Source organism: Nycticebus coucang, chromosome 10, assembly GCF_027406575.1.
Source record: "Nycticebus coucang isolate mNycCou1 chromosome 10, mNycCou1.pri, whole genome shotgun sequence".
Classification (NCBI taxonomy): domain Eukaryota; kingdom Metazoa; phylum Chordata; class Mammalia; order Primates; family Lorisidae; genus Nycticebus; species Nycticebus coucang.
In genome coordinates this window covers 21,013,761-21,036,112 of record NC_069789.1, presented here as the reverse complement: position 1 = coordinate 21,036,112, position 22,352 = coordinate 21,013,761, and the positions used below count along the sequence as shown (strand labels likewise).

At 37.9% G+C, this 22,352-nt stretch overlaps 1 protein-coding gene and 1 pseudogene across 5 annotated transcripts in view; both read left to right on the top strand.

The window, feature by feature from the left end:
• Positions 1-22,352, top strand: part of ARID4B (AT-rich interaction domain 4B) — a 166,160-nt gene that overhangs the window by 58,873 nt on the left and 84,935 nt on the right. For all 5 annotated transcript variants that reach the window (XM_053605847.1, XM_053605848.1, XM_053605849.1 and 2 more), the window contains exons 3-6: positions 8,939-9,049; positions 12,407-12,472; positions 15,415-15,505; positions 19,425-19,504. In XM_053605847.1, the coding sequence (XP_053461822.1) occupies positions 8,939-9,049; positions 12,407-12,472; positions 15,415-15,505; positions 19,425-19,504 (348 nt within the window). The remainder of the gene's footprint in view (positions 1-8,938; positions 9,050-12,406; positions 12,473-15,414; positions 15,506-19,424; positions 19,505-22,352) is intronic.
• On the top strand, positions 13,498-13,647 carry LOC128597753 (uncharacterized; annotated as a pseudogene).

Below are 22,352 nucleotides of genomic sequence, written 5' to 3'. Positions count from 1 at the left end.
ATTTTTTTTGTTGGTTTGTTTCAGTTGTCGTTGTTTGGCAGACCCGGGCCGGGCACAAATCCGCTAGCTCCAGTGTATGTGGCTGGCGCTGTAACTACTGTGCCAATCCCAAAATAAATTATTTTTAAATACATTAAAGTACAAAGAACTCGTGTAATCCCCTTCACCAGATTGGCTAGTTGCTGACATTCTACCTCATTTGCTCTGTATCTAATCCCCACTTCATATATACACAATATTATTGTCTTTGAATTTTTTGAGAGCAAGCTGCAAACATGACATCTGTCACTCCTACATACTCCAGTGGATAATTCCCCCAAAAGGGACTTTCTTACCTACCCAGTATTCAACCCTCCAAATCAGGAGATCAGCGTTAGTACACTACTACCATCTCCTATCCACAGACCCTGCCTTTCTGATTTCTGCCAATCTCCTAATAATGTCTCTTTTATTCTTCCTGTTCCATGCTTCTATCCAGGAACAATTGATGGTTACTTCTTCATAACACTTCAGTCTAAAATTGCTCCCCAGCTTTCCTTACATTTCATGTTCTTTAGCCTTTATTTATTTATTTGTTTTGTAGAGACAGTTTCACTTTATTGCCCTCGGTAGAGTGCCATGGCATCACACAGCTCACAGCAACCTCTAACTCCTGGGCTTAAGCGATTCTCTTGCCTCAGCCTCCCAAGCAGCTGGGACTACAGGCGCCCGCCACAACGCCCGGCTATTTTTTGGTTGCAGTTTGGCCGGGGCCGGGTTTGAACCCGCCACCTCGGTATATGGGGCCGGTGCCCTACTCACTGAGCCACAGGTGCCGCCCTAGCCTTTTTTTTTTTTAATGTCCATTAGAGTTCTAAGGAATACAAACCTTATATATTCTGTAGAATAACTTCAATTTTTGTCATTTTTTCCCCTCATTACCAGAGTTGGTATTGGCAGGTACACCATAGAAAGGACGGTGTACATTTTACTGTAAGGAAGAGCTGTCCATTTTCTGCATCTTAAAAAATTAATTTATTCATTCATATCAGCATAGAATCCTAGATTTTAGTTTTACTGAATGCCTTGTAATTTGTTTTCAATTTTTAAAGCTGAGACATAATTAACTTATAGTGGAAAGTGCAGTTGTTAAGTTGATCCATTTGATACCTATGTATACTTCCCTAAGAAGATAATAGAACAACATTTATTTGTTTGAGATAGGGTCTTGCTCTGTGGCCTGGGCTGGAAGACAGTGGTGTCATCATAGCTCACTGCAATCTGCCCCAGCCTCCCAAGTAGCTGGGACTCACACCTGGCTAAGTTTCCTTTCCTTTCCTTTTTCCTTTTTCTCTCTTCTTCTTCCCCCCACTCCCCTCTCGTCGTCTCTTCTCTTTTTCTTTTCTCTTGAGAAAGGGTCTTGTGTTGGATCACGCTAGTCTCAAATAATTCCTGGCCTCAAGCATTCTTCTTGCCTCAGCCTCCAAAATTGTTAGAATTACAGGTGTGAGCCATGGTACCTGGCCATTAATATTTATTTTAATGCTCAAAGTTTCCCCCTTTTGGCCAGCAAAAAAAAAAAAAAATTATTTAAAAAAAAAAAAAATATATATATATATATACACCCTTGCTTTGTTTTTTGCAATGGGCTGCCTGTCCATTGCTCTTAGCCTTTTTATTTTTGTAGTTTTGGATAGGGCCAGGTTCAAACCTGCCAACCCTGACATATGGGGCCAGTGCCCTACTCCTTGAGCCACAGGTGCCACCCCATTTTTTTTTTGGAGACAGAGTCTCACTATGTTGCCCTCAATAGAGTGCTATGGCGTCACAGCTCATAGCAACCTCAAACTCCTGGGCTTAAGCGATTCTCTTGCCTCAGCCTCCCATGAAGCTTAACAGGCGCCCGGCACAACGTCTGGCTATTTTTTGTTGCAGTTGTCACTGTACCTGGTTTGAACCTGCTACCCTTGGTGTATGGGGCTGGTGCTCTAACCACTGTGGTATGGGCACTGAGCCTTTTTTGGGGGTGGGGGGAGACAGTCAAAAAAAGTAGAGTGCTATGGTGTCACAGCTCACAGCAGCCTCAAACTCTTGGGCTTACGTGATTCTCTTGCCTCAGCCTCTCAAGTAGCTAGGACTACAGGCACCCACCACAATGCCCCGCTATTTTTTGGTTGCAGTTGTCATTGTTGTTTAGCTGGCCTGGGCCTGGTTCAAACCCGCCACCCTTGGTGTATGTGCTGGTGCTGTAACCACTGTGCTGCGGGTGGGCGCTGAGCTTTTTTTTTTTGAGACAGTCTCACTATGTCACCCTGGGTAGAGTGCTGTGGTGTCATAACTCACAGCAATCTCAAACTCATGGGCTTAAGTGATTCTTTTGCCTCAGCCTCTCAAGTAGCTGGGACTACAGGTACCTGCCACAATGCCTGGCTATTTTTTTGTTGTAGTTGTCACTGTTTGGCAGGCCCTGGGCCGGGCTGGAACATGCCAGTGCCTGTGTATGTGGTTGGCGCCCTAACCACTGAGCATGGGTCCTGATCCCAAAATAGATTATTTTAATAGATTTATTGTTATGCTGTGCATAAGTACATTTATTGGTGATGTTTTTAGCACTAAATTTGATATTCATGTTTTCTGATTCTCTTGGCTGCTTTGGCACTGTGACCAGTTTGAATGCCTTACTCTTTAAGAAACTATCTCAGTAAAATTCCATGTAACATGATTTGTTTTTAAATAAATAGATCTTGGATAAATGAGTATTTTCTAGGTAGGGTTGCTGTTAGCCAGCCATATATATTTTACGTACCATACCCCGAAGCACATTAGAGGTTACTGTTGATTCACTTGTCCACTTAAATGTTTCCCTGGCATTTTGGCATCTTGAGTGATTATTAACCACCAATAGATAATTTAAAAATTGCTTGTGCTTTTTAGTGTTCCCTTAGAATTCAGTGGTTTTAGGTGCCTGTTAGGATATTGGGTAGATTGGCCAGAAAAATAATTACTTAAGCAGTGCTGGATAACTGTGCGGTAGCTGTTGCCTTGACAACCAGAGAACTGTTCTGTTTGCTAAACAAAGGGATGGTAATTTAGTAGTTTAATTTCCTTTTTGGTATGGAGGTGCTACATGAAAACATCTTATGATTTTAGCCTCTGAGATGGTCTGTATTATTGACCAAAATCAGAGAAGCAGAACAGAAAGAGAAGGTAAGAGTTTTTTCCGGATATATAGGTAACACACATGTATCTATCAGGGTTGATGTTGGTCAAAGGAATCTTAGTTAATCTGCTGACAATTCTTTGTATATTTCTATGTTGGAACAAAGTACATTAGCTCAGAATGGCGTATAATTTTGTCTCTCTGCCACTAAGGGGTCATGATATATTTAGTTATGGAGTATCCTCACAAAGAACCTATCTTGCTGCTAGAATTCAACATCATTATGTTGTATCTGAATTAAATTAAATTATATATATATATATATAAATATATGTTTAATTAATTGTTGTTTAGCAGGCCTTGTCCGGGTTTGAACCTACCTCCCTTGGTGTGTATGCACGCACACACATATATTTTTTCCTTGAGTCTTACTCTTGCCTTGGGCAGAGTGCTGTGGCATCATAGCTTATGGCAACCTCAGTCTCTTGGGCTCAAGCAATCCTCTTGCCTCAGCCTCCCAAATAGCTGGAACTGCAGGCATCCGCCACAGTGCCCAGCTATTTTTAAAGACAAGGTCTCGTTCTTGCTCAGGTTTGTCTTGAACTCCTGAGCTCAGGAATCCACCCACATAGGTTTCCCAGAGTGCTAGAATTACAGGTGTGGGCCACTAATCCTGCCCTTGAATTAAATAATATTTAAAGAAACCCCTCCTCCCCACGTATATAAACAAGTATACTTGGCATTTGCTCTGTTTCTGTGGTAATTAATTCTTCGACTTTACCCTTTTGTACAGTATGTAATCTTTTTTAAGTTAGTCCCCCCCATATTAAGTAATAACAATAGCCTTTATTTGTCACTGTGTTGAGGCCTGTGTTAAGCATTTCATGTGTAGCTTCCTATTCCTCATCCCTGTAACTGTTGTTATATCATGAGGCACAGAGGACTGACTGTATTGGTTCTGTATCTGGACGGTTCCCTACCTACTAAGTGGTAGATTTGAATGTAGGCATCTAATTCAGTAGCCTGAACTCTTAATTTCTATGCTATACTTTCATTAATGTAGTAATTACAGGTAAATTGGAGAATGTAGAAAAGCATTCATAAGAACATTACAAAATAGCCTGTAATCCCATTCAGTATAGGTAATACACTTTTTATTGTCCTGATGAAGTGATACAGCATCTGGAATTTCCTTCAAAATAATCAGTATTTGAGAGAATTTGAGAAGGGATATAGATAAGATATTATCTATGAGTTCATAATTCTGGAAGCCAGATTATGGATATATGAGGAATTCATTATACTGTTCTGTGTTTTGTATATGTTTTGAGATGTTCCTTACTAAGTAAAAAATACTTAATAATTGTAAAAGACAAAAGGGAATCTTTTAGAAACAAATATATTGAGTAAAATATTTTCATTCACATACTCCTCCATTTCAAGAGATATGTTAAATCCTCTTAACCTATCTTTATTACTATTATATGAATTTTTTCCCATATGTATAATATTAAATAATGTATCCTTGATGGTTTCCACATTCTTTTTTTTTTTTTTTTTAGACAGTCTTCATTATGTCACCCTTGGTAGGGTGCTATGGCATCACAGCTCACAGCAACCTCAAACTCTTGGGCTTAAGCGATTCTCTTGCCTCAGCCTCCCGAGTAGCTGGGACTACAGGCACCTGTCACAACACCTGGCTTTTTTTTTTTTGTAGTTGTCATTGTTGTTTAGCAGTCCTCAGTGAGGTTCAAACCTGCTGGCCCTGGTGTGTGTGGCCGGTGCTGTAACTACTGAACTACAGGTGCTGAGCCACTATTTGAAAAATGTATATGGCCTTTTGGCCGGAGACGCCATCTTCCAGGAATTCTCCAAAATGACAAACACAAAGGGAAAGAGGAGAGGCACCCAATACATCTTCTCTAGGCCTTTTAGAAAACATGGAGTTGTTCCTTTGCCACATATATGCAGATCTACAAGAAGGGTAATACTGTAAACATCAAGGGAATGGGTACTGTTCAAAAAGGCATGTTACCATGGCAAAACTGGAAGAGTGTATATATAGTGTTCTCAGTGTGCTGGGGCATTATTGTAAACAAACAAATTAAGGGCAAGATTCTTGCCAAGAGGATTAATGCTCATATTGAGCATATTAAACACTCTAAGAGCCAAGATAACTTCCTGAAACATGTGAAGGAAAATGATCAGAAAAAGAAGGAAGCCAAAGAGAAAGGTACCTGAAGCGCCAGCCTGCGCCACCCAGAGAAGCACACTTAGTGAGAACTGACGGAAAGGAGCCTGAGCTCCTGGAACCCATTCCCTATGAATTCATGGCACAATAGGCACACAGCATAGCACACAGGAAAACCAAGAGAACCGATGGCACCGTGATATTAGGTGCTGGAACCTATTTTTCCCCATGAATTCACGGCATAGTAGGTGTGCAGCATAGCACACATGGTAACTAAGAGACTCCAAGTAACAGTAATATAAGGAGTTGAACCCTATTCCCCATGAATTCATGGCATACTAGTCAGAGAAAGCTTGGCACATTCAATGGCGAGGTGCCTCCCTACACTGCTTGGAACCTTTTCCCTATGAATTCATTGCATAATAGATATTAAAAATAAAAGGTTAATACTATCAAAAAAATTATGTTTCTGAGAAGGTTACAAATATGCAATATTTAGTCGATTTCTTGTCCTCTTCTGCATTTGATAATTTCAGGTTCCTCATCTGTTTTCATTTATTTTTACTATACCGTTTGTCTCTGAAAATATAGTTTTTCCAGTTGACTGGGAGTAGTGGCTCATGCCTTTGATCCCAGCACTTTGGGAAACCACAGTGGGAGGATCATTTGAGACTAGGAGTTGGAGACCAGCCTGGTCAACACAGTCAGATCCTGTCCCTTAAGAAAAATAAACATTTAGCTGGGTGTGATGGTGCACACCTGTAGTTACTTCCAGCTACTTGGAAGGCTGAGGTGAGAGGATCACTTGTGTGCGAGAGTTTGAAGCCTCAGCATTCTGTGATCACACCTGTGAACAGCCATTGTACTTCATTCATGGTGACATACAAGACCCCTATTTAAAAAAATATATATTTTTAATAATTAATTAGGCAGGATATATTATTGGAAGAAGTTGTAGGTTGTGTAGTTAGGAGTCCATAGTCATGGAGACTGCCACCTTTTGGGCTTTTCTAGCAATGACAATCAATAGTACTTGAACCACCAAAGTGAATTGAAATTTCCTTAAAATTTTTCTCTCTTTTAAAAAAAATTTTTGGCCGGGCACTGTAGGTTATGCCTGTAATCTGAGCATTCTGGGAGGCCAAGGCAGGTGGACTGCTTGAGCTCACGAGTTCAAGACTAGCCTGAGCAAAATCGAGACCCTGTCACTACTAAAAATAGAAAAACTGAGGCAAGAGGATCACTTGGGCCCAAGTAGGTTGCTGTGAGCTATGTTACCATAGCACTCTAACTGGGATTACAGCTTGAGACTCTCAGAAAAAATAAAAAATTTAAAAAATATTTATTTGACAGGTAAAGGCTAAATATATTCAGTATGAATTTATATATATGTATACATACACAATGTAAAATTATTACCACGATCAAATTAATTAACACATCCATCATCACCCATGCTATACTTAGATTCCCATGTTTCGGTTTTTTTTTTTTTTTTTTTTTTTGTAGAGACAGAGTCTCACTTAACTGCCCTTGGTAGAGTGCCATGACGTCACACGCCTCACAGCATCCTCCAGCTCTTGGGCTTACGTGATTCTCTTGCCTCAGCCTCCGGAGCAGCTGGGACTACAGGCGCCTGCCACAATGCTCGGCTATTTTTTTGTTGCAGTTTAGCTAGGGCTGGGTTTGAACCCACTACCCTCAGTGTATGGGGCCGGCACCCTACTCACTGAGCCACAGGCGCTGCCCGTTAGTGTTATTATAATTTTTTTGTTTTAAGAGAGAGTCTCAATCTATCTTAGAGTCCCAGGTGTCATAGCTCATAGCAACCTCTAACTGTTGGGCTCAAGCAATCCTCTTAACTCAGCCTCTCAAGTAGCTAGGACTATAGGTACCTACCACAATGCCTGGCTAGGTTTTTCTGTTTTTAGTGGAGAAGGGGGTCTCGCTTTTGCTCAGGCTGGTCTTGACCTGCCTCAGCCTCCCAGAGTGCTAGGTTTACAGGCGTGAGCCACTGTGCCCAGCCCATCTTTAGAATTTTTGAGTGCAGTGCTGTGAATTTCCTTTGACATTCTTGCTAAAATAAAGCCACTATTCTGTTTGAAATTTAACCGTAAATCTGGTCAAGGAAAATGATGTTTTAAGAAGGCTGAAACAAGTAGGCAAGGTAATACTGCATTTATTAACTTCAGGTGCGAAAGCAATGTAAAGTTATCAAGCTGTAGTTAACAAAAAATTTTAAAAAGTAATAATTCACAAATTACTGCCTTTCTGTGAAGGTGTATTTCTCATAAAATGAACTGATATATATGCATTTTGCAAAACAGATTTTAAAAATTATATACATGCTTTGAATTTTAAAATCCTATAATGGGGCAGTGCCTGTGGCTCAAAGGAGTAGGGCGCTGGCCCCATATGCTGGAGGTGGTGGGTTCAAACCCAGCCCTGGCCAGAAACTGCAACAACAACAACAAAAAAATCCTATAATGAAATACATGGAATAAGCATTAGATTATCTTTTATTCATTTATTTTTGAGCCAGAGTCTTGCTTTGTCACTCAGGATGGAGTGCAGTAGCATTGCCGTAACTCACTGCAACCTTAAACTCTGGGCTTAATTGATCTTTTCACCTTACCTTCCCTAATAGCTGGGGCTACAGGTGTGCACTACCATGCCCAGCTAATTGTTAAAAAAATTTTTTTGGGATGGGGCAGAGTCTCACTATGTCAGCTGTGGTAGATTACCATGGCGTCACAGTTCACAGCAACCTCTAACTCTTGGGCTTGCCTCAGCCTCCCAAGTAGCTGGGACTGCAGGCATCTGCCACAACACTTGGCTGTTGTCATTGTTGTTTAGGCCTGGCTGGGTTTGAACCCACCAGCCTCGGTATATGTAGCTGATGCTGTAACCTTTGAGCAGGTGCCGAGCCTAATTTTAAAAATTTTTGTACAGACAAGGTTTCGTTATGTTGCCCACGCTGTTCTTGAACTCCTCCTGGCTTCAAGGAATCTTCTGGCCTCCGCTTCTTCTCAAAGTACTAGGATTGGTGGGTTACCGTGCCTGACCCAGACTGGATTTTTTCATATAGTTTTGGCCAGTAGTTTGAATATATGTATTCCCCTCCCCTTTTTATACTATTCTACCTTAGAATTATCTAGATAGGGAAGTGATAAAACTGTTCTGAATTTGGGTGACTGCCAAGAGATAGCCTAAACATTAGAAGAGTTTTTCAGACTTTGAGATTTAAAGATCTGTCTCTAGGGAATGGGCCGTTTTCTATAAGTGGTCATGTAGTAAATAAATATTTGAATAAATTAATGAATGGATGGTTGGAGGGATGAATGGAAGACTGATCTAATTCATATCATGGGCCATATGTGTTTAATAGAAAAAAGATGTCTTTATATTTTACATGTACATTTAAATAGGCTTTATGATAAATATTTTACTTATTTTTAATTTATAATATTTTATAAATTGATCTTGTTAACAGATACATTCCGTGGTTGTAACTTTTATAGCTTAGTAGGCTTAGACATACTATTCTCAAGTCTGACTGTAGGAAAGAATTAGAGTTTAAATCTAATTATATTTCTTTACCTTTTTAGGCCCTTGATGAGCCTCCCTATTTGACAGTGGGCACTGATGTGAGTGCTAAATACAGAGGAGCCTTTTGTGAAGCCAAGATCAAGACAGCAAAAAGACTTGTCAAAGTCAAGGTATAGTATTTGTAGATTTTATAAATTATATGTTCAATATTTGGTATTTACTACTTTTATTGGGTGATTGTATCTAATAATACTTTTTCTCCAAAATGAGTTTCTAGGAGTAACAGTTGTAAAAATTTCCCCAAACAAAGCATTTTTCATGATTTTGAAGTATTCCAATTGGGAGGAAATTAGATTATCACAGTTGGTACTTTGAATGCCATTTCATTATGGACTTGATATTTGTACTGTTAATGTTTTAGAGCTGGAAAGAACCTTAAAAGTCATCTGTTTAACCGATTAATTTTATTAAAAGAAAAATGAGTCTTAGGAGAGAGTTAGTCATTCTTCTCAGGTCCTTATAGCAAATTAGTGGCAGAATTGGAACTATCATAGGTCAATTTTAAGACCTCTCCCTCAGCATTTTAACCATGAAATTGGGATCCAGCTTATAATGGATAGTGTCTTAGATAACAGTGAAATGAGGTACATCTAATTGTTGATTCTTTATCCTTTATACTTCTTGAAAAATACTTCTATACATAATTGCTTCCATTTTAATTATCAGTGTTTAAGAATATTGGACAAGTGAATGTTGGTATCTTTTCCTTTATCAGTGATTTATTGAGTAGCAAACCATTTGCTAGGAACTCTTTTAGATATGAAGGAGGAGGAGAACATGTAGATAAGGTTAACCTGATCTCTGTCCTTAGGGATTAATAATCTAGATTAACAGATACCCTTTAAATCATTGGTCTTAATAGTATCAATTAAATAGGCTGTAAAGGTGTTGTACTTCCTGTAGAAGGTATCAAGAGCCTCTTCTGAGCTTCTCTCATACATCTATGCCTGGATTCTTTCCTCTTATGCATAGATGTGTTGAAAAAAACTTTCTGAGTGATTGTAATTTAACAACCATTGTGACACGGCCTTTGAATTAACTATCAATCAGTAGGCTGCTAGTCTTGATCGCACCCTACCTTCGTTTCCATGTGCTTGGTACTGAGTACTTGGTGCTCTTGAAGTGGCATTATCTGTTCTGATTTTACACACTGGTGTCCCCTGAACACTCAGTTTTTTGCCACTAATATTCTATAGGTGAAGAATTTTCTCAGTTTTTCAGGGCTGTTGCTCGCTCTTACAACACCTTTGTGTGAATTAGACAAAAGCCCTCTTTCCTAATGGAGAATCTGCTTAGTTGAGCTTGCCATGCAGACGGCGTGTTTGTGCCAGCTAGAAAAGGTGTTTTCTTTAGTCAGTAGCAGTGTCACTCCAGGTCTACAAAGAAAAGGCTAAATTTTAGCACCTAATTGCACCTTTAGCTGGTTATACCCATGTGATGAATGAACCTGGAAAATGGCATTGTAACAGTCCTACCATTTCTTGCTGTAAGTGAAAGGAACAAAACTGTTAGTACCTGGCCCTGATGCCTCTACTGATAGCACAAAATATCTGTGCCTTGTAAATAATGGATATCTAAAAGTTTCTTTGGACTACTTTAAGAATTTGTTTCTAATTCAGAGTTAATGATTTTCTCAACAGATACGAGGATTTATTTCTCAAGCAGTTTAATTTGTTTATGAGTCAGAATTAATATATTTTCAGCAGGTGTGTTGATTAATTTCTTTAGCAGTTTTCTTTCTTTTTTTTTTTTTGGAGACAGAGTCTCACCTTGTTGCCCTTTGTAGAGTGGCATGCCATCATAGCTCACAGCAACCTCAAACTCTTGGGCCCAAGCAATTGTCTTGTCTTAGTCTCCCAAGTAGCTGGGACTGCAGGCGCCCACAACAGTGCCTGGATTATTTTTTTAGAGATGAGGTCTTGCTCTGGCTTATAGGTCAGTCCTGTGAGTTCAGGCAGTCCACCCACCTCGGCCTCCCAGAGTGCTAGGATTATAGGCGTGTGCCACCTCGCCTGGTGGCAACAGTTTTCATTTATTGATCTTTTACTATGTGCTAAGCAGTGTGTAAAGATACTTAAATTCTAATCTTAAGTAAGACCTAGGTCCCATCTGTAAGTGATTTGAGTTTAAATGAAGAACACAGATACCTAAACACATGATTTAAATAAAGTGCAGTAATGCTTTTGTGTGACGTAGAAATGCCTGGGATCCTGCGGCTACAAGGCATCTCCTTCCACAGATTGTGAATGAACCCATTTTCCTAAAATGATTATCACATACATCTGAAAGACCATGCTAATGATTGGATCTCTGTAAAAACCCCTTTGCCCCATACAGAGAATATAACTTTCTAAAGTTACTGAATAGTAGATAACTTGTTTTTTATCAATTTTTATCAAAATTAAAATATAATTTTGAATTCTTTATTTTAACTTACTCTCTTCCTATCTAGTTTCCCATTTTCTGATTTCTGTATGGATATAGAGAATACAGGATGGTTCTATTTGAATATTAGCTTCACCATGTACTAACTCGGACGATGTTGGATCATTGACTTATATTTTCTGTTCCTCAGTTTTCTTAACAAAATGGGATTAATCATACCTACTTGATAAGGTTGTTATAGAGATTAAATGTTTGATTCTTGAGATTGATGATTAGCTGTCCAATAAATGTTTGTCTGTACTGCTTATTGTTGAGGTAGGCCTTCACAAAATGATATATCTAGTAACCCAAGATGTCCACATCTTCCTTTCTCTTTTTTTAGGAAAAGAAATTATACAACTAACTTACAACTGATACTATCAAGTTGAGTAAAATATGTGGAACATTGAGTAATTTAGATGTGATATCATGGGTTACTTTTATTTTTAAAAACTGAAATAACAGTCTGAGCATTTGATTAAATAATTTTTCAGTTAATCTAGTTAGGGGTTGGGTTGTTTTGTTGTTGTTTGTTTGTTTGTTTTTTAAAGAGACAGAGGGTTGCTCTGTTACCTAGGCTGGAGTGCAGTGGCATGATTATAGTTCTCTGCAGCCTTGCTCAAACTCCTGGGCTCAAGGAATCTTCTTGCTTCAGCCTTCAAAGTAGCTGGGATTTGCAGGGGTATCTCTGCTACATATTGAAGAATAAGAGTTGTCTTGGGCCACACATTAAATATACCACAAACACTAACAAAAGCTAGTTAGCCAAAAACAAAAAAAGTCTGTGCATACTTTTTATGATTATCTTGATACCTCAGATAAGCAAAAAATGTCCTGACAAAATCAGGATGCAGCCTGTGGGCTACAGCTTAGACACTCCTATGTTAGAGCCACAGTGTCCGGCTCAAAGATTGGGATCTTGTGCAAATTAGGCAGCTTTTAGTTTATATTACTTGTAGTAAAAACAAATAATTAGTATATTGATGAGTTTGTGTTGCTTGAACTTTTTTTTTTTGGTGGCTAATTAAATTTATAATCTCTAGGTGACATTTAGACATGATTCTTCAACAGTGGAAGTTCAGGATGACCATATAAAAGGCCCACTAAAGGTAATTCATTTATTCATTATTAATTCTAATGTTTGTTTGGGAAACAATAATAATACTTCATCATTTCATTTTAATTCATTGGCTATTTTGTTATTGAGTTGATAAAGTAAAAATACATGGTTTTCTCTAAATAATGAATAGGAAAAAGAGATTTCTATTAAATAATGCCTGATATGGTAGTAAAGCCTAACAATGTATTCAGAAATAAAATAGCCATCAGGAAACAATGACTGTTTTTCCTCACTCTTTTAGTTTTGTCCATTATTGAAATTTTGGATTGTTTCAGAATTGATAGGTCCTGGACTAGTGCTTAGTGATGTAAGTTACATGTAGATCTAAAAACTCAGAAAGTTAGAAAATAAAAACTCAGAGCTCTTTCTTCTTTGGATCAACTATTGGCAAATGAAACCTTTTAAGGGTCATCAGACAGCTGTAAATTATGAGTGTGTTCATACTGGCAACTAGAAAGTTTATTTCTCTGTATTCCTATTTTCTTATTAACCAGTGAAATAAATGCTACATTACTTTCTTTTCTTTTCTTTCTTTTTTTTTTTTTTTTTTGAGACAGAGTCTCACTATTTTGCCCTTGGTAGAGTGCCATGATGTCATAGTTCACAGCAACCTCAAACTCTTGGGCTTAAACGATTCTCTTGCCTCAGCCTCCCAAATAGCTGGGACTACAGGCGCCTGCCACAATGCCCAGCTATTGTTTTGTTGTAGTTGTCATTGTTGTTTGGCAGGCCCAGGCTGGATTTGAATCCACCAGGCTCCTGTGTACGTGACTGGCTCCCTAGCCACTGAGCTACTGGTGCCGAGCCTACGTTACTTTCTTTTAATAAGCAGGCTAAAGGGAGTGTGTGAGTTGCCACTATTTGTTCTTTGGCTCTTTTAAGTGTCTGAAAATGGGTACTAGTCCATTTGGGAGAATTTTAAGAAACGCTAAGAGAATTTAAGAAACATATGTAGATGTAAGAAAAATCTTGCACTGATGAAGCTTTACTTTTTGAAGAGTTAGATATATTTGTATCGCTTCTCGGCCTTTTGGCTAAGATCAAGTGAAGAGTTAGATATATTTGTTTATTTGCCAACTTTTGTTTGTTGCTGATTTTTAAACTTTTAATTGGATTTCTAAGGCATTACTACTTTGCACATATAGTAGGTACTAGGGAGGACTAAAACTCTAAAGGTTTTTTTGTTTTTAATCATGCCTTATAAAAATTCTTTTCCAGCATTTCTGTTTAGTACATCTTAACATTACATATGCCTGTTTGTGACTTGCAGGAACAAAGGGACAGAGTGTTAGCCACAATTTATTTAGCACTCAGTATATGCTTGTACTGGGCTAAGCCTTACACACATATTATTTTATTTAATCCTCTTATTAGCTCTTTACAGAGGAGGAAACCAAAGGGAAGTGATTTAGTTAAGGTCTCACAACCAGAAATGGCAGAACCAAAATTCTGACAGGCTCACAGTCTGTAATTGAAACATCATGCCGTCTGTATACTTGGTATACATACATACCTTGTCTTACTGTGTTTTTGTCTGGTAAGTACAGCAACATATGTCTTCACAGCCTACCTGCCCTGTTCACCCAGAACAGGCCCACAGGTACCAAGTTATCGGCAATGCTCATTCAGTGTTGCACAGGGATAGAAAAGGCTACTACTTTGTCGCTTTCATCCATCATTTTCTCCTGGTATTGCCCTAGCTGCCTTGATTGTGGCCTCATTAGTCTAGTTTGCTTTTTTGGTATTTCTTCATTAAAATTTTTTTGTATGTGATTGGGTTTTGGGATCATTTTAATTTTGAAATAGGCAAGTCTATAAAATTTTGATTTCAAGATTATAGAAATATATTTTTTGTTTGTAGGCTTTTGTCTATAGATTTTGAATTGTTCCCTAATTCATTTTGTAGCTTTTCATTAGCTTATCGAAAATGTTGGCATTTGGATAAATGTTTCTCTTAGACGAAGTAAATCTACCAGAAGTGATTGTCGTTTGGTCTCAATACATTTTCAATAATGAGTTAACCTGAAAATAATATCTAAATTATTATAGCAAGTATTTATTGACTGTTGTCATTTAATGAAAGTTTTGTCCATGGAGTTCTCTTTGCTCTTTTGGATATTGTGTAGGGCTAAAAGTCTCTTTTGAACGTGTCTGTTTTTTGTCACCACTGGAAGGACCATGTAAATGTAATTGTTAGCATTTTCCTGAACAAGTGGAAAATGTTTGAAATGGCTGTCTTTAGTGGTACATTCTAACCCTTAAGGCAACCTCTGAGCAAGTTTTTAATGGTCCTAGTCTTTCTCCAGCATCCTTGAAAGAGCAGTGGAAATATGGGGCAAGGACAGTTAATTTCACAGACATTGGTTCTCCAAATATGGCTTGATGACCCCTGGAAGTTCTCAAGACTCTTTTAGGGCAGTTGAAAGGACAAAACTGTTTTCTTAATATCCTTAGGTATTATTTGCCTTTTCATTATGTTAACATTTTCACTGACGGTACAAAAGCATTGATGGGTAAAACTGCTGGTACTTTAAATCGAGTCAGTAGTTATTTCATTCTTCACCCCATGCACTCAGTTTAAAAAAAAACAAAAAACATGGCTCGGTGTCTATAGCTCAGTGAGTAGGGCGCTGGCCACATACACCGAGGCTGGCGGGTTCAAGCCTGGCCCAGGCCTGCTAAACAATGACAGCTACAACCAAAAAATAGCCGGGCATTGTGACAGGCGCCTGTAGTCCTAGCTACTTGGGAGGCTGAGGCAAGAGAATAGCTTACGCCCAAAAGTTTGAGGTTGCTGTGAGCTGTGATGTCACGGCACTCTACCCAGGGTGACATAGTGAGACTCTGTCTCAAAACAAAAATAAAAACAAAATTTTGGGGTTTGTTCATTTGTGTTTAAAAACTTTTTCTAACATTTAAAAAATATTTTAGGTAGGAGCTATTGTGGAAGTGAAGAATCTTGATGGTGCATATCAGGAAGCTGTTATCAATAAATTAACAGATGCGAGTTGGTACACAGTAGGTAAGAGAGTACATTTTCTTTTAAAAACGTATTTAAAACGTATTTAAAAACGTATTTTTAATTATGAAAATAAAGATTATTTTAAATAATACAAATAAAGTGAAATTTCCTTGATTCACTTTCTCTCTTGATGCCATGATGTGATTAGTTAATGCTCTCTATCCTTCTGGATCTTCTAAAAATTATTTCAAAAATGTATGTATTCATATATAATATAATTTGAAATTCTTTAATGTATCATGCAATTGGATTTCTAGCTATTTTTACTTCTAAGTATATCTGAAATTTATTTTTTATCTTAATTTTTTTTTTTGAGATGGAGTCTCACTATGTTGCCCTCGGTAGAGTACTGTGGTGTCACAGCTCACAGCAACCTCCAACTCTTGGGCTTTAAGCAATTCTCTTGCCTCAGCCTCCCAAGTAGCTGGGACTACAGGCCACAACCCCAGCTATTTTTTGTTGTTGTTGCTGTTGTAGTTGTTATTGTTGTTTAATAGGCCCGGGCAGGGTTCAAACCCACCAGCCCTAGTGTATGTGGCAGGCGCCCTAACCAGTGAGTTATGGGTGCGGAGCCTATCTTATTATTTTTAAGTGTACAGTTCAGTATTGTTAAAGATACTAACATTGTCTAAACTCATGTCACTCCTGGCACTCTGGGAGGCTGAGATGAGGAAGGAGTGCTTGAGCTCAGGAGTTTGAGACCAGCCTGAGTAAGAATAAGACTATGACTCTACTAAAAATAGAAAATACTTGCTGGGTACTGTGGCATGTGCCTGTTGTCCCAGTACTCAGGAGGCTGAAATAAGAGGATTGCTTGAGCTCAAGAATTTGAGGTTGCATTGAGCTATGATGAGGCCACAGTATTCTACCTAGGGTGACAAGGTGAGACTCTTGTCTCAAAAAAAAAAAAAAAAAAAAATTAACATTCTTGTATAACAAATTAATTTTGACTGTAGTATGTTTCGTAATACTGGATATACTGTAGTTTATTTTCTTACTGATGATGTCAGCTTACTTGTTATTAAAATAAATGCTGAATTGGATGTGTTTTGTATATGTACATTATCCTAATGTTTCTCTTGTATATATACTAAGAAATAGACATAGATTGAAGGGAAATGTACTTTTAAAACTTTAGTGCTTGATGAAAACTGCCTTTCTAAAAGACTATATTAAACTCTTATGAATAATGTATAAAGTGTATTTGTTTTCTTACTCCATGTCAGATATAATGTTGTTAGGTTTAAAAAAATTTTTTTTTTTTTTGCTGTTTATGACCGGTGCTGGGTTTGAACCCACCACCTCCGGCATATGGGGTCAGCGCCCTATTCCTTTGAGCCACAGGCACCTAAATTTTTTTGCCAATTTGGACTCAAAAGAAGGATCACAGTTTTATCATAACATGCCCCACCTGGCTAGTGTAGTGACTCATGTTTGTATTCCTAGCACTTTGGGAGGCTGAGGTGGATTGCTTGAGGCCAGGAGTTTGCAACTCCAGAGCAACAGACTCTCCCTACAAAAATATAAAAATTATCCTAGCATAGTGGCATGTGCCTGTAGTCCCAACTACTTCAGAGGCTGAAGCAGAAGGATCAGTTGAGTGTCGGTAGAAGTTGGAAGTTGCACCAAGCCGTGATGATGTCATTCTCTCTAGCAGCAATGGAGAGAATGGAGCGACCCTGTCTCCAAAATTAAAAACTTCCCCTCCCAGGATTAGTAGAGAGATCAAACATTTTTTTCGTATATTTTTATTGAAGGAACGTCATTTCATTTGTATGTTCTCTATTGTGAATTGCTGGCTCTTCCCATTCTCCTTTTCCTCCTAGTGTTATATGTCTTTTTCTTATTGTTTTTAGGATATGAGTTCTTCATATAATCTGGATATTAACCTTTTGCTGCTACTTCAGTTATAAATATTTTTCTGCTGTTGCTTTATTTTTATCTCTTTTTTTAAAAAGTTTTCATACAGTCAATTTTTGTGTGGTGACCTTTTTCCTTTGTGGTTTTACTTTTGAATCTTTTTTAAGAAGGCCTTACTTCAATTATTGTTACAATTTCTAATGTGTTCTACAATTCCTTTATACTTTTATTTTTGTTTTAAAAATAAGTTTTTATTTTACCTACAGTATGTATTTTTTCAAACATCTGAAATAATGATTGCTTTTTTAATTGATAGCTATTATCTCAGTATTGCTTATAAAATGGCAGTAATTCTTACTGTTTAATAACCTCAGAGATGAGTGTAAGCACCTGGTAAAATGTCTTTGGTGATGTCAATTGGATAGATTTTTGAAATAGTATAGGTAAGTTTTGTTTATATTGGGGGGGAGATGAGAATAAAATCTGGTGAAGGGAAAATTATTTTATTTTTGAGACATAAAGAAATATTTGACTTTATGTAAGTTGTAAAAACGTAATTCTGTGTAGTAAGTATAAATGGTCATTAGGTATAGTGGTCAGTCTGCTAAGTGTGGCACTTTTATTGTATATTTTAGTTTATAACATTAAAAAATATAGTAAAAGTTATTTATTCAGTGCCACAGAATGTAATGTGTTATATAATATCAAAACCTAAATTTGATAGGCAAAAGCTGTGTAGTTCCTGTTTTTTTTTTTCCTTGAGCTAGAAGTCTCACTTTATCATCCTCAGTAAAGCGCTGTGACATTATAGCTCATGCCAACCTCAAATGATCCTCCTGTCTCAGCCTCCTGACTAGCTGGGGCTAAAGGTGCCTGCCACATTGCCTATTTTTAGAGATGGGGTCTCACTCTTTCTCAGGCTGGTCTTGAACTCCTGAGCTCAAGCAATCCACCTGCCTCAGCCTCCTGGAGTGCCAGGATTATAGGTGTGAGCTAATGTGCCTGCCCTAAACAAAAAGTCTGATTTCTAAAATTGACGTCTGATAACTTTGTTTGAAATAGAGGTATTCTTTTTTCCATGATTTCTGAGGAATGCAACATATCCTAAAATTATTCATATCATATAAATATGCTCATATTACATATCTATGGACTTAGAGTAGTTTTATTGGGATGTCTTAGTTTTTTTATTTTTAATTGCTTAAAATTTTTTTCAGCTTTATTGAGATATAATTCACAATGTACAGTGACATAATATATAATAATATAATTCACAATATATAATATATAAATGTATAATATAGTTGTATACATTTAAAGTATACATCATGGTGATTTGAAATGATTACTTCATTTGAGTTAGTGTAGACATTTTAGTACTTTAAGTCAGTAATTTTCAAGCAGAGTAAATTTGTACCACCTCCCCGTTGAGACATACTAGGTTTTTGTAACTGGGAAAGTTGTGCTACTGGCTTTTAGTGGGCAGAGGCGAAGGATGCTGCTAAATAGCCTGTGTTGCACAAGACAAGCTTGCCACAACAGAGATTTTTACCTGGCTCAATATATCAGCTGTGTCAAGCTGGAGAAACCCTGCTTTAAATAATGAAAAAATAATCATTTTTAAAAGGGGTGGTCTGACTATAAATTTGTAATCTTCTGTTTCTTAGGTAAGTCTGTGAGTGTCTATTAGCAGGGAAACTTGCCTCTCCTTTGCCATCTTAAGAAGGGTTAATTATCATTTAATTGGCTTTCTCCTGAAATGTCAATTAAATGATAATTATTTAATATAATGAATTATTTACCAAATTATTTTTATTTGGTGTTTTCTGTTTCGGGGAATATGTTTTCACTTCAGGTCTATTGTTTCTTTTTTACTAGCAGTTGGAAAAGATACTGTGAAAACTATATTTGAAGTTAATATTAGAAAACAAAATATGAACTGAAATTACAAATGTAATCTTAAACAATAGGTCCATTTGCACTCAATTAAATGATAATTTGTTATCTTGTTAATCTTTGAAAATCCTCCAGTAGCTTCTGTTTTTACCTTTTCTCATAGTTTTTGATGACGGAGATGAGAAGACGCTGAGACGATCTTCACTGTGCCTGAAAGGAGAAAGGCATTTTGCTGAAAGTGAAGTAAGTAAACTTTTAAGAAATTAACATGTCTTAATATTTTATTTTGGAGGGGTATGTTTTTGTTTTCTTAACTCAGTCAAGTTACTCGTTATTCAGGAAAATTCATTATACATAATACCATTAATTTATGAAACCTTTTAAAGGCATGTTTGTGAGCACTGGGTTCTGTCATTTTTGTCTAAAAAATATTTTATCACCGGGCGGCGCCTGTGGCTCAGTCGGTAAGGCGCCGGCCCCATATACCGAGGGTGGTGGGTTCAAACCCGGCCCCGGCCAAACTGCAACCAAAAAATAGCCGGGCGTTGTGGCGGGCGCCTGTAGTCCCAGCTACTCGGGAGGCTGAGGCAGGAGAATCACTTGGGCCCAGGAGTTGGAGGTTGCTGTGAGCTGAGTGAGGCCACGGCACTCTACCGAGGGCCAAGAAGTGAGACTCTGTCTCTACAAAAAAAAAAAAAAAAAATATTTTATCATTTGTCCACAAAGAAAACATGGTGGCGTTGCTTAATTACTATCTTCAGGCAAGTTCTAAAATTTTTAAGTAATCATAAAAAAGAGCTGTCTGACTTGTAACCCACTTCAACCATGTCATAGTTAAAGGATGTGTAGATACAGCCAGCAGTCTCGTAGAACTGCTACTGCACCTGCTACTGCTACTGGTAGCTGGGATTGTTACAGCCTCTCCTGAAAGAAGAATTGCCTGACCCCCTTTCTAAAATAGTCCTTTCACTCCTCTTCATCCTTTTAGCTGATTAGTTTCCTTTATAACATGTATTTCCTGGCATCCGAATATGTGTAGGTACTTAATTCTTTATTTATTGTCTGCTTTCCTCACTAGAATATGTCATAAAGGCAAGGACTTAATATGTCTTCTTTATCACTTTCTTTTTAGTTCATGTCACAGTTCCTGGCACATATGAGTAGATGTTAGGTTAGTAGGATGAATAAATAAAGTGTTTATAACTGCCAGAGACTTTGCCAAGTGTTTTATGTACATTATTATATTTGTAGCAACATGAGGTAGTTACTATTACTATGCCCAATTTATAGAGGAGGAAATGATGGCTAGAGGTAACTTTACAAAACCCATATTCTTGAAAGGTATTACTAAGAAGGAGGGTTCAGAGTTTTATAACTCAGTATCTTGCAATTCAGAATTTGAAAGATAGACATATTGTTGTAAATGGTGTTATGTTCTCCAGTCCAGTCTATAAATACCAAATGATGTATAGTGTAGTCAGACTTACGATTTATTTTTTTCTAGTTACTAATTAGAAACATGTTTGGGGGGGATGTTTTAATAATAACTTATTGGGCGGCGCCTGTGGCTCAGGGAGTAGGGCGCTGGTCCCATATGCCGGAGGTGGTGGGTTCAAACCCAGCCCCGGCCCAAAAAAAAAAAAAAAAAAAAAAATAACTTATTAAACTTTAGTTTTTATTTTATGGTTTTGTGTTTTGAAAATATTTTTGTTTCACTAAATGATTGAATTCTGATTTAAATTCAGAATTTGGGGCAGGTTTTCTGTGTTATGATTACTGCCTATCTATTCAGTTTCATATTTACCACTTCCCTCTAGTTCTGCTTTACTAGACCATTATTTGGTATTTCCAGACTGTGATCCATACTTCCTTTTCTTGGTTCCTTTCTTACTTCTCTCCTCTTGTTGGACTCTTTCTTATGCTGTGAGGGGATTAGAAATGCTCCATGATGACATCTTTTATGAGTTCTCTAACCCACATTTGATCTCTTTGTCCTTTGATGTTTTTGCAATTCTCTTTCTTACTCTTGCTTTAAGTGATCTTTTTGTTACTCTTCCTTCCTATTTTCCCTGTAAGAATTTAAGCTGTTTTAGGGGAATATCCATGTTTTTCTCAATTGATAGGCTCTCCTTTCCCCAAATTTCTACACAAAAGCTTTCAATAAATATGTGTTAAATTAATTGTGAAGGTTTAAACATAGGAAATACAGCTTTGGAGTAGGTACGGTGATGAAGTATAGAATTCTCCCAGAGTTTTATTACTCTTAAGTAGGACGTTTGTACAGTTATAGTCAGTCGGGGGAGAGGGGGGCTTGAAACGTGATTTTTTACCTGGTAAGTGAAGATATGCATCTTATTTGTTTGATCCAGAGAAATATCTAAAATAGGGCGGCACCTGTTGCTCCGTAAGTAGGGCACCAGCCCCATATACCAAGGATGGCAGGTTGGAACCCGCCCCGGCCAAATTGCAACAATAACAACAATAAAAATAGCCAGGCATTGTGTCGGGTGCCTCTAGTCCCAGCTACTCGGGAGGCCGAGGCAAGAGAATCACCTAAGCCCAAGAACTGGAGGTTGCCGTGAGCTGTGACACGGCACTCTACTGAGGGTGATAAAGCGAGACTCTGTCTCTAAAAATAATTAAAAAAATAAAGAAACAAATATCTAAAATAATAACTACTGGGGCACAGTGGCTCACACCTATAATTCCAGCATTTTGGGAGGCTGAGAGAGGAGGATTGCTTAAAGCCAGGAGTTTGACACCAGCCTTGGCAGTATAGTAAGGTCCTATCTTTACAAAAAAAATGAAAAAATTAGCTCAGCATAGTGGCTTCTAGTTCTAGGTACTTAGGAGGCTGAGGCAGGAGGATTGCCTTAAGCCCAGGACTTCAAGGCTGCAGTGAGCTGTGACTATACCCCTGCTCTCCAGCCTGGCTGGCAGAGCAAGACCCTCTTGAAGAAAAATTAATTTGTTTTTTTTTTTTTGAGACACTCTCACTCTTTTGCCCAGGCTAGAGTACCATGGCCTTAACCCAGTTTGCAACAACCTGAAACGTCTGGGCGCAAGCAGTCCTCCTGTCTCACCCTCCTGA